The 14,703-nt window shown below is 38.8% G+C and overlaps 1 protein-coding gene across 4 annotated transcripts; it reads right to left on the bottom strand.

Moving 5' to 3' along the window:
• Positions 1 to 142: 142 nt before the first annotated feature.
• Positions 143 to 14,519, bottom strand: LOC135486673 (uncharacterized). 4 transcript variants are annotated; one of them, XM_064769673.1, is made up of 10 exons: positions 14,412 to 14,519; positions 10,921 to 11,035; positions 10,351 to 10,535; positions 8,988 to 9,061; positions 7,427 to 7,552; positions 6,909 to 7,166; positions 6,417 to 6,591; positions 5,900 to 5,929; positions 4,157 to 4,295; positions 143 to 2,186 (listed from the first exon to the last, which is right to left on the bottom strand). In XM_064769673.1, the coding sequence occupies exons 2-10, from the start codon at positions 10,999 to 11,001 to the stop codon at positions 894 to 896; spliced, it is 2,361 nt and encodes a 786-aa protein (XP_064625743.1). In that variant the 5' UTR covers positions 11,002 to 11,035; positions 14,412 to 14,519; the 3' UTR covers positions 143 to 893. The 4 variants fall into 4 exon arrangements, with proteins under 4 accessions (XP_064625743.1, XP_064625745.1, XP_064625744.1 ...); XM_064769675.1 differs by lacking the exon at positions 14,412 to 14,519 and adding an exon at positions 11,396 to 11,470; XM_064769674.1 differs by lacking the exon at positions 14,412 to 14,519 and adding an exon at positions 11,257 to 11,372.
• Positions 14,520 to 14,703: the final 184 nt, after the last annotated feature.

Below are 14,703 nucleotides of genomic sequence, written 5' to 3' on the forward strand. Positions count from 1 at the left end.
AGGATAGGTGTCTGTCCAAGACCAATTCAGTTTGGGACACCATGACACATTTGGGACTACATTTGTACCTCCCAAGTGAACTCGAATTCAACAGGACACCCTATTTCAAAGAAAGGACAAAAGAAATGCTCTTCTTTTCCTAAACATATATTTCCTATTTTTTACATTTCAAAAGGGATAGAAAAATAGTTTCAAGTCCATGCTTTGGCACACTTCGATCTATTTAGAAAATATGACAGGACACCAAAAAGGACCTATACAAAATTCACATGACACAATAAAACAGACTCAAGTTACTCTCTATGATGACTAAACAAATGTAATTTTGCACTTTTTTACTTGAGCTACATCAAACACTCCGATATATAACACTTTTTAGAGACATGGACATTGTGCATCCAAAAAGATTGAAAGTCAAACATACAGGGTCACTCAACCAATCTGGGTATGCATATCTATGTTCTGGTTTTCACCGGCTAAGGGTGCCAACTCTTGTCAATGAGACAGGCAGTCAAAAGCCCCCATTCGGTGGTCCTTTCTCTCCCTCAGCTCCCCTTCGGCACTTACTCAGAACTGAGAGACACTTTAGGTGACCATTCTGTTCTTGGAACAACTAGAATAACATGTACGAAGACTAATGTTTAAAATAAATTCAAGGTCCTTTTTTAATGATTGAGACAACACAGGTCAAACCAATTTTGATAATACAAGGCATTTTAAGATAAATTATTACGCTTAATTTCAAGCCTTTAAGCTGAATCAGACCACGATTTCAGCATATCTTATGATTCAACTATTAGCAGCAAATCAGATGTCCTGCAAGAGACAAGAGAGTACTGATACAAATCAAGGACAATGACAAGCCAGGAATATACATAGATCACAGGCGCTGATCAATTCTCCGGAGATTGGCGCCCACTGTCCATATGCACTGAACCATCCTCCGGGGTATTCTCCCCAGACATATCACGAGGTTTGATTGAGACAGATATGTTAAATTCCTTCTCTTCAATTTCAGTTTTTTCAGTTTCAGTTATATTTGCAATCAACAAGGGATCTTCCATTTCTGATTGCGGAGCTTGACTTGGCGCGACTGGACTCGGCGCAGGAATCATCTTTCTCACATCTCTTGACTCCCCCTCCTCCTCAGCATCATCATCATCTTTTATTTCCGTAATATTTCCAGGATCCTTGGTCTCTGCAGCATCATCAGCTTCCGGTATTTCCTGAAGTGATTCCGCATTTATCATTTTATGCTCATCAACCTCGCACACAGATGTGCCCTCAGACACCATATCAACTGCCGGGACATCAATTGGATGTGGTGTGTTGTGTAGTTGTGAGGTCATTGAGACTGGGGTGTTCATACCAGCAGGTACAGTGTCCCCATAGTAACCTGGACCACGGAAGTCTTGTTTTTCCGTGGAAAAATCCATGGTGTATGAATTTTCATGCACACTACTTACATCCTTGTTAGAGATATGGGCGTCATCTACTTGTCCTGGAGTAGGCCCAACACTCTGAGTTATCTGAATAAAACTCGTATCACCCTGATTGTAATTAGCACTTATACTAGGTGGCGTACGCCCCATTTTATCGCTAGTTTTGCCACGGATTATTTTACCAGCCTGTGGCGATTGTTGTTTCTGCGGCTGAGTAACGATTGTCCGCACTGGTGCAGCCCTTGAAGTTGGGCTTGCTGGTGTGACCTTGAGGGGACTCCCACCAGAGAGTGTCCCAGAAGAGATACTCCTTGATGTAGGGCGTACAAGATTCTTAGGGTCATATGACCTATTCGAATCAGCTGTACCAGAACGAGCGGTACTGCGACCTGACGGTTTCCGGTTCCCAGACATAACACGACGCGAGTTAATCTCGTTATATCTCATCGGTGGGCCTTCGCGAGGATATTTTCGTCCAGTTTCCCGTGGCTGAAACTGATCGTTAATCAGTTTTTCGTAATCGACGAGCTCGAGATCTTTATCTTCTTCTTCTCCACGAGCATCGATGCTTAATATCGTCATGAAATTAGTATCCGTTCCGTCGAGCCACTTCCGTATTTTTGTTCGCTGTCGTACCTTGTATCCATCTGGCGATGGCATCCGGCGTGGTGACACAAGCTGAGACGGTTTTTCCTCTTCAGGGAGAAGTTTGTTGAATATGACTGGTTTTGTCTCGCTGACACTCTGAAATAAAGAAATCACACTGTTAGTACTGCAAATATATATGTTTTGCTTTAACTTACACGTATTACATGTAAACCTTGCTGAAAGGCAAGTGGATGTTAATGGCTATTAGCGAGTAGACCAGCTTTAGAAGTCTTGAAGCTGAAGACAACTCTAAGCCTAACACTTGATATGCCCAAGGCCAGGCCAAGGACTATTTTGAATAGGAATCAATCTCAAAACATACTTAAAACCTTTTAAGTCTGTTTCAATTCTATGAAAGTTAAATTTAAATCAAATTTTGGCAGGTAAAGTGAATCATGAATATAGTTTTGCCTAAGATCTTAGAATAGTACGCCAAATATTGCATTTAGAGATCTCAGCAAGGCCAGCATAAACTTCTTGTAATATCATGAATACAATAAATATACATGTATTTTCCAGATATACATGTAATGGGTACAAGTATGTACACTTTCTCTCTTTTAACCCTTTCTCAAAGCGCAACAAAATTGTTGAATAAACAAAGAAATTATTCAAAAACACAAAAAAATGCTTGAGTGCACACAAGGTTAGTAAAACACATTTTGCAATTATTAAAAGTTGAAACTGCTGAAAATGACAGATACTATGTTTATGGCAAAACAGTTTTGTAACTTAGTTTGTAATTTAAATAATCAAAGGTTTTGGGCCAAAATTGAAAATGTGAGAGAGTTTTTCACAGCAATTCAATCATGTTATAGTCGACATAATCCTTCTTTAACCGCATTAGAGTTGATTGATATCATCGTTACTTAGATCATATATCAAATTTGATATCCAAATCATTATTAAGACCAATGGTTGATTTTCACTATTTTATGAATTTTCAAGTCACTATGGCTACTTACACACTGGATACATTTGGAATACATCAATAAGTTGCTGGAAACAGGGATGTTTTATAACATTTGATAAGATGCAGTAGGTTTTTAGTCTTTACCTTTTCTTTCAGCATTATATCAAAAAGTCGAATCTAAATTATATGGATATGAAATTTATCAAGAATTACTGTATGCTTTGGTAACGCGTGACTGAAAAACACTCCCTATGACTGCTTTCCACTGATTTCAACACTGCCATAAAAATGTGAGGTACACTGCAACCTGACTGAATCCTGACTGTTATCACACTGCTTTTCGGTGAGGGTAGGCCTTTAAGTGCAGAGAGAAATACTGTGGGTACTTTTTTAAGTCAGTCAAGTTGTGTCCATACCATTGGCCTGATTGTACCTATATTGTAGGCAAATATGGTAAAGACACCCCAGGTGGCCACAAGTGCCCACAATATGCATATCAAGTGCATCGAAAACCATGGCTATAAAGTACATGTATATAAAATAAGTGCATCTCACACCGTAACCAAAGACAAAAGGTGCATTGCAAAAACAAGTGACATACACCCAGTGCACCTGATGCAATTCAAATCAGCCTTTACACACTTTCTCTCCATTAACATACCGAGTCCATTTCTTGGATTTCATGCATTTGTACTGACTGCAAGTATTACAATTAGTTGATGTTCATATATATCACAAGAGGCAGCACCAAACACCATTAAAGCATGCCAAATAAGTCCATAAAAGTATCTCACCAAAATAGATCAAATTTTCAACTAAACGCATATAGATCATAGGGAGTGTGAAAAAAGCATTTGAAGTGTTATATCTGAATAGAGTTTTTACTGTCTAAAGTCAACAATCATTGTCTATTTTTCATGATCTCACCTTAAACGATTGTTTTCAGCAAGAAAAATGTGACATGTAACTTGGTGACATCCGTGACATCAACTTTGAAGTGACATTTGGATCATACATTCTGAACCATCAGAGGTACTCTGTCCGTTCCCTCCCCTCAGATACGGAGTCCAGGTGGAGTGGATCCAAAACTTGATGGTCAAAGAACAAGACAGGTAGCGCTTCCATCAATGGTCCCTGGAGCTATAATACTTACTGGTTTCTGTTTCTCAGACTGTTCACCTCTAGCCGTCCAGACTTTGACCTCTGGTTTCTTTAGCTGGTCTGACCAGCAGAGGGGCACAGGCTCTTTGATCTCGTCCTTTACACCCACCTGGCCCATGTCGGGGAGATCCCTGCAAGGTGGAACAGCACCATGAATAAAAGAATGGACTGAGAATAGGATGGTGAGTATAGAGATCAGGATGTCAGCTCTACATACTCAGGATGTCAGCTCTCAATACTCAGGAGCATCATTAGGACAATGTAAGGATCAAGTTCTTTCAGAACTTTTCTTAAACTCAATGATTTTTTTCTAATTCAGACTTGAAAACCCCCTGGAAACCCCATGAATGTTAATCAATATACGGACTCTGAAGATGGGTATGATAAATGAAAGAGGGTTGCTGTGCTGAATTTATTTGTCATAGTTAAGTGTGGTGAGGGCCATTTTAGTTTCGGATTTCACTTTTGAATTATATATTAATTTCATATTAGTTTTTAATTGATAAGTTACTCGTAAATCAGTGCATTTTCTCAGATGATCCATGATCATATCACCAGGCAACACATTGGACAAATTCAAACATGGCTGCAGTTGTGACAAACGTGCTGGATACAAAAAAGTGAAGTTACATAAAATGGACTGAACTGAATGTTTTGACTCACAGTGCACCAAAGGATTTCATTGTACTGCCAGACTTGACTCTTATACTACTGACAGGAGTATGGCTTAATGCTCGACTGATGCTGATGAAACAAAAAAATTTGCAATTCACAATATCACGTCATCTTAACTTTGTCTGTCGTTATACACTTTGCTCATGTAATACTTAAATGAAAGTAGGGCATTGGGGAACTATAATCTACATGCAGGCATGAGAATGCAAACTTACTGAACAAACCTCTGTACCTCAGCACAGAACAATGACCTCAGCAATGGACATAACAGCTATAACTTGACACACACACCCTCCCCCCCTCCCCCCCCTCCCCCCTCCCCCCCTCCCCCCTCCCCCGGACAAAAAACTATTGTCATGATTCTTTTCTTTTGTGAAACCCTTCAAAAATTCTACAAAAGGTCCCTATCAAAACCTTGTGTGTCATTTCCAATGCCAAAAACATCGAAAACCCAGCGATTGCTAATTTTGTGCAACTATAACTATTGGGCCTGACCAGGTGGTGACCATGGGTTACGTCATGAACCTTGGCTTTTTCCATCCTCAGATCATGGCTACCAAAGGACTGCAGATGTACGGAGCAACTTGCAGCCACGACCGGAGCCTGTTGATGGAAACGTGTGTGAAGTAACCGATGGTCACCACCTGAAATCTACCTGTGCTGCTATCAGGATGGAGGCGGGGTCTTATAACTATATTTCATCTCTTCTAAACTCACTAACTTCAAACATGCATATAACACACCACAGACATAGCTTGGAAAAGAGCAACTGTTTGGAACAGAAAAGTACCAGGAATACTGCTGAAAAAGCAAAATAAACCTTGGGTAGATCCATTCACCTGAGAGAAAAAGGGAGCCTTTTTCTGGAGCTTACTCAAATTCACTATAAAGTTCAACGAACTTTCTCAAAATGGATCAGCGCTTGCTTGAGATGTAATGTTTTGCCCAATCACTGAGCAATCAACTTCCAAAATATTTTATCATGTGTTTGGCCACCATTAACATTCCAAACAGATGCTCTGCATTTAAATAACTTCATCTGTGAACCCAGAAATCTTACCAAAGGTCGACGTTCAATTGCCCAAACTCTCTATAAAGTAATAATGGGAAGAAACATAATCGGGTGCAAACTGACAAAGAAGATATAATGTGCATTTCAGCTCAAGACAGTTTCAAATCCAGAAGCATATTCAATTCAGACACTCAAGGCTGAATTTAGAAACATTTCTGAGTTATGACTTATCTTGAGCTTATTTGGGAGAAACTGAAAGAAAGTATATGCAAGTTGTGGAGGATATACCTGACATGGAGCTGGAACACAAGGAAGAGGAAGGGTTGGAAAAGAAGATAAAGCTCATGCATTCTTCATATTACCCTTTTACAATTTGACATATTGTTAGCATTTTACAACTGATTTAGACAGCTAAACTTCTGCTATTTACAAGCAGTCACGTGCAAAAGTCGTTATATTTGCTACAAATTGCTTCCGAAAATCAACAATATGAGGAAAAGAGAGCAAATTCAAGGAATTGTGTAAAAGTACTTCTAGTAGGAAATACGACGTATTGTCAACTTACTTGTTTTGTTCTTCACTGGCATTATTCTGCGTGCTCTGAAGAGTCCGGCTGGAAGTTGTCTTTGACAGTCTCCCATTGACCCCTATTTGAACTTTGTCAGTTTTTTGCAGGTTTTTAGCGACCACCATACCTGTGCGGCCGTCAATACTAAAGTATTCCTCTGAGTTCTTCATGACTGAAATATGAAATCAACCAATCAATCAATCATTAATCAATCATGGTATTTATTACACACAAATTTATCAGGAGTACGAAGACATCCAGTAGTTGAGCAAAGACCCTGAATCGACCAATTAAAGCCTGATTAAGCTATCGCTCACCGATCAGCCTGCATCAGTCTCTCTGATCCATCAGTCAGGTGCATCTTCATCATGCCTAACTCCTTGATCAACCTGTGCCGTAACTAAAAGGTGTTTTGCACAGAAAAGCTCGTTGACATTCTCAGAGTGTTTCCAATGAAGGGTTCCCTATTCACTCACAGCATTGACCTACCTGAAAAAGCATCAACTACTCCAGCACTATTTCTGACTCCGCCCCCAAACGTGAGCCACTGCGTGTCCTTGTCTGTTTGTCCCTCCTTCTTCTTCCCACGAATGAAGATTCCCACATTCAGATTATGATTTTCATCTTTACGATGTGTGCCGATTTGAGATTCGCATTGTTTTTTTGCCAAAGACCTCTCGTAGTATTCCGGGTCGATCTGGACGGTAAGGCGGGATTCCGTTTGAGGGGTCGAGGAGCCACTGGCACCTAGGATGGGAAGATATATAACATGAGTTATCATATTGTACCATGATCACACATCATTATGGTTTCAACAGGTGCCATCTGATCTGTGACAGAATCAATCAGGAGGAAGCTCATCAATGACATATAATTGAAAGTGGTTAGGATGAAGTTCTTTTCTCCAACAATAGTTAGTACATTGTGAACTCACTGGGTCCATAGAAACTGCAGTAGCCTGGTTTTGTACTATCAGCAAAAGACACCACAGCCATAGTTCTGCTTACTTGTTTTAGGCCGCTGTGGTCCACTTGTTGGTCTCTTCAAAGCCGGATTCCTCCAGCTACTTGTAAGTAATGTATTGGGACACGACTGAGGACGGTTGCTTGCCTTATGGGTATTTTCACCTTTCACTGCAAAGTAAAAAGAAAAAATGACAATAAAAAAGTCACAATCTCTTCTTTATCAGAAAATTAAAATGCGAGGAATACTCACAAAGAAGTGTAACTTTGCCACCGAATCCACTCTGTGGTGTTAAAGGTTCTTACTATGATCCCCGCACACACCCGAGAGGCACAACATAGCTGATCAGTACACTTTCATTGGCTTCAAAGTGTCATAGCTTTTATATATGTGCCTGTCTACATAAAGCAACTACAAGATCATTGTAGGCAAGACTATTTTAAGCCTAGACTGTTTCACCCTGACGAAACTGCTGTAAATGGTGTAATTTGGACAAATAATGTACAAATTGTTTGGTCAAGGCTTTACAATATGATATGTTTGCAAGAATACCATGAACTCATCTCTAATACAATATCATAACGGCAGCATTCATGCAGATTAATCAGACCAGTTGTCATAGGAGCCGCTGTGAAATAGTGGCTTAAGAAAGTGTAGTTGTAAGGGCCTATTGAGGTCTATCAAACCGAGGCAAATCTTTCGAATGATTTTGAAATTCTCAACAGCAACTGGGTCATGGAATAATTGTGAAAAGCCCATTAGGCATAAATTCGCTTATATTTGACACATAAAAAGTTGTGAAGATATATGTACATACAATAACATATCAAATGTCATCCAATTATTTTTAGATTCAATAATCTTCAGTAAGGTTATCAAAAGCGGCCATAGACAGTGATTATCTTTTGGTTTGACCATAGACCAGAATGGTTCATAACATGAGCCATAACATGAGCTTTGCCGTTTTTGTTCATGGTCCCTAAGGCAGTGCCTGCAGAGCTGAAAAATCCCTTTTTCAGGTCCGATAAACTTCTGCTCACAAGACAAATCAAGTGTTAAGGAGTGACAACAGAATCGTCGTCAAATCCCTTTTTTGTGATGTCACAACTGACGTCAGAAGTCACACGTGACATCACACAAAACTCATTTTGTCACATCATCGGAAGTTTATTGGACCTGAAAAACTAGTTTCTGGGCACTGTGAGCGCTATCATCAGGGCTTGAACAAATGCAGCAAGCCCGGTTGTATATTGGCATGCAACAAATGCTTGGAAAGCCAACACAGATAAAGAGTGGTCCGAGGAACCACAGGCTGGTTAATGAAATAACTTCATGGCCAAATCAATTGGGAGGAAATTAACGCCAAATAGACATTGACATATCAACCATTGGTAAATTAAGATAATATCTGTTACTACGGCAACTGTAAACACTGTAATAATTGAACTAAGAGATGACTTAGGAATATTGAATTTGGGAGGAAATACACACTTTTTATAATGAAATTGTTAGATATCACAAAAAGGGGATATCAAAATAGGTCATAATTATGATGATGATGATGATGATGATGATGATGATGAAAACTGGACTAACTTAACTTACCCTGGATTATAGTTGTATAAGGCTTGTTTCGATTCTCTTCTTGGGAGTGTTTTGGTCTTGGCACACTTGCGCTCCTGAAATTGGCAACGTACACAATCAGTCAACCCGTAAGAAACACCTACCATATTCCAAGTCCACTGAAATACCAAAGGCACAAAGCCTAATGAATTATAGTTAATAAAAAATCAATTATCCGATATGAAACATGTCACTGGCAATGATGATATGAAGAAATTGATTGATTGTTGCCAAGCTTTGTGAAATCTTCCTCACCATCGTAAATCGACCAAAGCGACTATTTTCGCAAGATTGGATTTGAAGCAATGGGCTATCAAGAAACCCGGTCATGACCAGACCAAGGTTCTATTTTCATAATCATATTTTATCATGTTTCATAATCACATTTGGCTAGAGTTGTAAGGTATAGAATTACAATGCAATATTATGTCATCAGAATATCATCAAAGGCAACTTCTTCCATATCTGCATAGTTGAGATGTTGACCCACCCCATATTGCAGAGATGAAATGCACATGCCCTACTTGCACTCATGATATTTGTGCAATGCAGGTCTAATACAGCACCCACCGTGCCATGGTCGAAAGTGTTGCAAATTGAATTGAATTAGCTGATATCTAATGCAAAATTCCTGCGATGGCACAAAAGCACATGAATTCATCTAATTTGGTAGCCTAGCAACATGTGAAATTCCAAAAAAATCCAGAAAAATTTACCTGCTCAAGTCGAGCATTAGTATCAAAGTGACTTGTTTGACACAGCATGAACTGTTACAATGAATATTTAAAAACTTACATCATTTAAAATTCTTGTTTTGAGAGTCAATAAACGAGAAGTTGTCTACACTCATTAAGATTAAGCTAACAGTGGCAAGGTATTAAGCTAACAAAAGAATTTGAAATTATATTGGACTAAATGGACTGGTAAATAATGGTTTTTAGTGTACAGATGAGGACCCGAGATTCATTGTTTGAATTTCCTTCAGATTGGTAATTTGGTAAACACCTCCCCAGACATGCCAGATTTTTAATAGCTTGACCTTTTCTACTTCATGGGACTGACTAATCTGTCACCAAAATGTGTCCTTGGGCCAGATGTCCTACTGGCAGAGGTGTATCCTAAGAAAGATATTTCATACCCACCCATTTTAATTTAAAGAGGCAGGCCTCTCACAAAACCGCTAATTCAAATAATTGGGTTAGTCACATTTGTTAGAAATGATATCAAAGAACCTAGCAAAGAAATTCTTTTGATGTTTTATCATTAATCTCGACTTTGAGAGTTCATCCTCTCTTTCCCAGTGAAGGATCAAATTGAAAATATAATTTTCTCAGAGAGTACATACTTTGCACTTCTCGCACATAGTCTATGAAATTCTTCCCTCTGTCTCTCCACAATATCAGAGGAGGACTTTGGACGGTACGACGTCTTTTGAGCGACATCACTGACATCGACCAGCCGCATCGAAAGGACAGGATTTCTTGGCGCACGAACGGCATGTCTTGTTTCAATGTCACCTAGGGGGCGCCTCTGAAAAGGAATGAATACATAGATGTCAGGAATGAAAAATAGAATGTTGTTATCTGGATAGATAATCAAAATGTAAGTACTGAGCAACTCATAAGTCTACGACCAGATGTCCTAACTGAATGAAGACATCAATTAAATTCGTTTGAAAGCCTTATCATGAGCAATCAAGTACCTGTAGGTTTTTTTTTGTTTCTAATTGTAAAATCGATTATTGAAATTATTGACGAGGACAATGTCACAATCTATTTGTATTGAGCACATTACCAAATAGTCCATTGGGACAATTTGTCCCAGAACAGCGTGCTATGTTTGTACACAGAAAGTGACATATAAATAGTGGTCGTCTGGGCAGTCTGTCTGAATTCATGTGATCAAAAGTTCTTACCTTCATCGTCTTCTTGAAGAGTTCCTTGGAATGAAGCCCCAAATCCAAGGAATTTAACACGTTCAGGTACTCTACAGCCATCTTAAGGTGGTTATTGTGACATCACGAAAAACATCTAAAGAAAAGAAAGTAAATCTGAGTCAAACCTTGACAACCAAATGAATCTCTGTAAGATGGCTCTGTTTCACTGAGGTGTGAATGTTGTGAAACCAAGTTGATGAACAGAGGCTGAAGGGTGTGCTAAGTGAAATCAAACCCATTTTGACGTATCAAACGGGTGTAAAAATCAAGAAATAATAGCCAATTATTGACGAAAATGGACAAAAGTGGTCCTACCTGATTCAAAATAGATCTTTAGGTCAATATGTAGCCCAAAGAAATGTCTTCAGAATATTGATAAGCCTATGGCCTAGCACGTATAACATGCATGTACATGTACTAAATGCAGTCTTATCACGGTGGGACATAGGCCTACCTAGAAACGATAATCCTGATCATATTTTGTCAAAGACAGATTAAGCCTTGGATTAGCCACTTGGTTCGCTCGACCTATCGGATTGCTCTCTGATCCTATTCCCCCATGAATAAACAATCAATTACAAACAGACGCTCTATTCATGGCTGTTTGGACAGTGAGCTGACCTAAATGTTCATGATATATTACACAATGAAAATAAAATGCTTTCCTTGATGTCAAATATGCAATGAAGCATCTAATTTCAAATTAACAGTTGAGATTTAAAGCCGCAGTACTGTGCCTTTAAATGAATTCAGGGGACACTAATCACAGTTAATGATGATGAAGATTCTATCTGAATTGTCACCTGCTCATTGGCAATGCGAGGACATCAATGTCACGCCATTGTGTCATTCTGTGCAATATCTGTGGCGCCAGTTGTGCAAATTCAATGAGCAGCAACTGGAAGAAATGCAACTTTTAGATTCTGTCATGAAAAGATGCCCCAACAATGGGATGAGTGGTCGGAGGCAACAGTTTTATGTTCATTCAAGGTGTCATCATTAGATGACAAGAAGTTCGGGACTTGCACACTCATAGATAGGGTGTGGTTATTGAGAGAGTGCACTGGGACGAAAGTCAGGGTCAGGCGTGGTTAGGATTGAGAGAATTTGCCACAAATGATTCAGAGTTGTATAGTATTATTCCCATGCAATTTGAATTGTAATTCGCATGAGAGAGAGAGGAGAAACACTGGTGGAGTCTCTGGAAAAAGACCTATCAAGACTTTGAAAATGAACGATCTCAGTACTTAGCCAAATATTGATTGAAGCTAAAGTTAATCCCTATGCACTTTTTTGCCATAAAAACAAATCATATTTTTGCATAGTGTATGACACCCCATTGGGATTACATACTTGTAATCAACTGAGCTGAAAGGTCTGACAAATGAATCGAATGATAGACATGCTTTTGGTTTAAATTCAAGCTGTGCTTCAGGCTGAGAGTGAAATGTCTCGGGCATTATTTATGGTCAAGAATTAAGTCTAGCACATGCTGGAAATGATTTCATAGAAAAAGTTTATCACTTCCAATTTTTTTCATGAGTCAGTCAGTTGAAAATTAAAAAAAAATGTTGGGACTGCAGTTTTTGGTGATGTTGGTTCATTTTGAGCAAATTTTGAGCAAAAAAAATTTTTTTTGTACTTTTGTACTTTTGTACTTTTTGTACTTCAAATTTTGAAAATTTTCAAAATCAAAAAAAATTTGGGATTGAAGTTTTTGGTGATGTTGGTTCATTTTGAGCAAATATTGAGCAAAAAATTTTTTTTTCGTACTTTTGTACTTTTTGTACTTCAAATTTTTGAAAATTTTCAAAATCAAAAAAATTTTGGGACTGACGTTTTTGGTGATGTTGGTTCATTTGTACTATAACTCCAAGGAAACTGCCTAACACATGATCATCCAACAAAAAGGGTTTCATAATATTTGCATACAGCAAGGACATGTCAACATTTCTAATCATGAATGACTGTATGACAAAGCAATGAGTGGTTTGTATTGATTCTCATGCGATTATTGATGACCAGAAGTCAATGTTATTAACATCGCTTCAGTTCTATTGGCTTGTCAATCAAGAGGTGGTGATTTGGTGACCACATTGAAACCTGTGGTCAAGGCAAATAAGGAAACTGTCAATTTAGCATTTATATGATGAAGTGAACACCCAAATGCAATCATCCAGTTGACAGCAGTGAGATTTGCTAAATGGGGAGGCAAAACCTGCTTACATCAGAAAGATATACAGTGGAACCTCCCTTAGCAGACACCTCTCTATCAAGGTCAACCTCCCTATTAAGGACACTAGTTTTGGTCCCAAAGTGGTTGTTTCCATTCAATTAGACCTCTCTTATCAGGACACCTCTCTATTAAAGACAGCACTTGTCAGTCCTGAGGGTGTCCCTAATAGAGAGGCTCCACTGTAATTGGGGATAAGATGCCTCCCCTCAAGAACTCCTGGCCAGGTCTGATAGTTTGAACTGGATAACTATTTGACAGCTGTTTACTAAATGATTACAGTAGAACCTCTCTATTAAGGACACCCTCAGGGGCTGACTAGTGCTGTCCTTAATAGAGAGGTGTCCTGATTAGAGAGGTCAAATTGAATTGAAACAACCAATTTGCGACCAAAACTAGTGTCCTTAATAGAGAGGTGTCAGCTATGGGAGGTTCTACTGTATTATCTATTTTGGGGTCTTTTTTAAGCAGATCACAATATAAAACTGTTCACTGCAGATAGCCTATTTAATTGTTCATGACTTATAGTTGTTCACTATAAATTGCTATGAATGTTCACTACTATTCATATTACAGTGGAACCTCCCTTAGCGGACACCCCTCTATCAAGGACAACCTCTCTGATGAGGACACTAGTTTTGGTCCCAAAGTGGTTGTTTCCATTCAATTAGACCTCTCTCATCAGGACACCTCTCTATCAAGGACATCACTTGTCAGTCCCGAGGGTGTCCCTAATAGAGAGGTTCCACTGTATTATTCTTGCTACTATTCATTCCATTATAATATTTATTCATGACAGATAGCTATTAGTTTGATAGTTGTTCAACTAACTTGGTCTGGAGGAAGTCTCAACACTTTAAAACTTGGTGTCCCTGGCCCAGATAAGCAGGCTCAAATAAAAAATAAAAAAGGGGCGTGGACGCACACTTTGCTAGCTCGCGATCGCTGCCTTCAATAAATCTATCTCAAACAGATAGGCCGATAAAACGCAATCATTCCTGTATACTAAACATACATGTATATCACAAACGTTGGTATACACTAAGCCTATGTACTGTTAGGCCAGGGCTGTGGAATGTTTAAAGGCCTACTAGAGCGGCCATGACTGACCAATCAAAAAGTTCGTCTGCTAACTAATTTAATTGCAATTACGGTGACAGGTGCTCGTCAAAAAGGAATCGAGAAATCGGGCTAATGACAGTTGTTAAAAAGGGTTGTAATACAACCATATACTCACATAAATTGATCCTCGACCTCTTAGATTCGATATAAATGACGAAAATGTAAAAAAATTCACATTGAAAACTTTTTCCACATGGATTTAAGTCAGTTGTCAACAACAGCCTCGTTTTCGGAGTCAATTGATTTTGGTTCTGAATTTTTTCTCACATCAGATGAAAACATCTTGAGTGGGAAAGTTTTCTGCCACATAATCATACTATAAAGGTGTAAAGGATAATGAGATTTGCATCCATGTAAAAAATATTTATTAACGAATCAGAAAAACTCCCGATAGGCCGTTTGCTTTG

Source organism: Lineus longissimus, chromosome 4, assembly GCF_910592395.1.
Source record: "Lineus longissimus chromosome 4, tnLinLong1.2, whole genome shotgun sequence".
NCBI lineage: Eukaryota > Metazoa > Nemertea > Pilidiophora > Heteronemertea > Lineidae > Lineus > Lineus longissimus.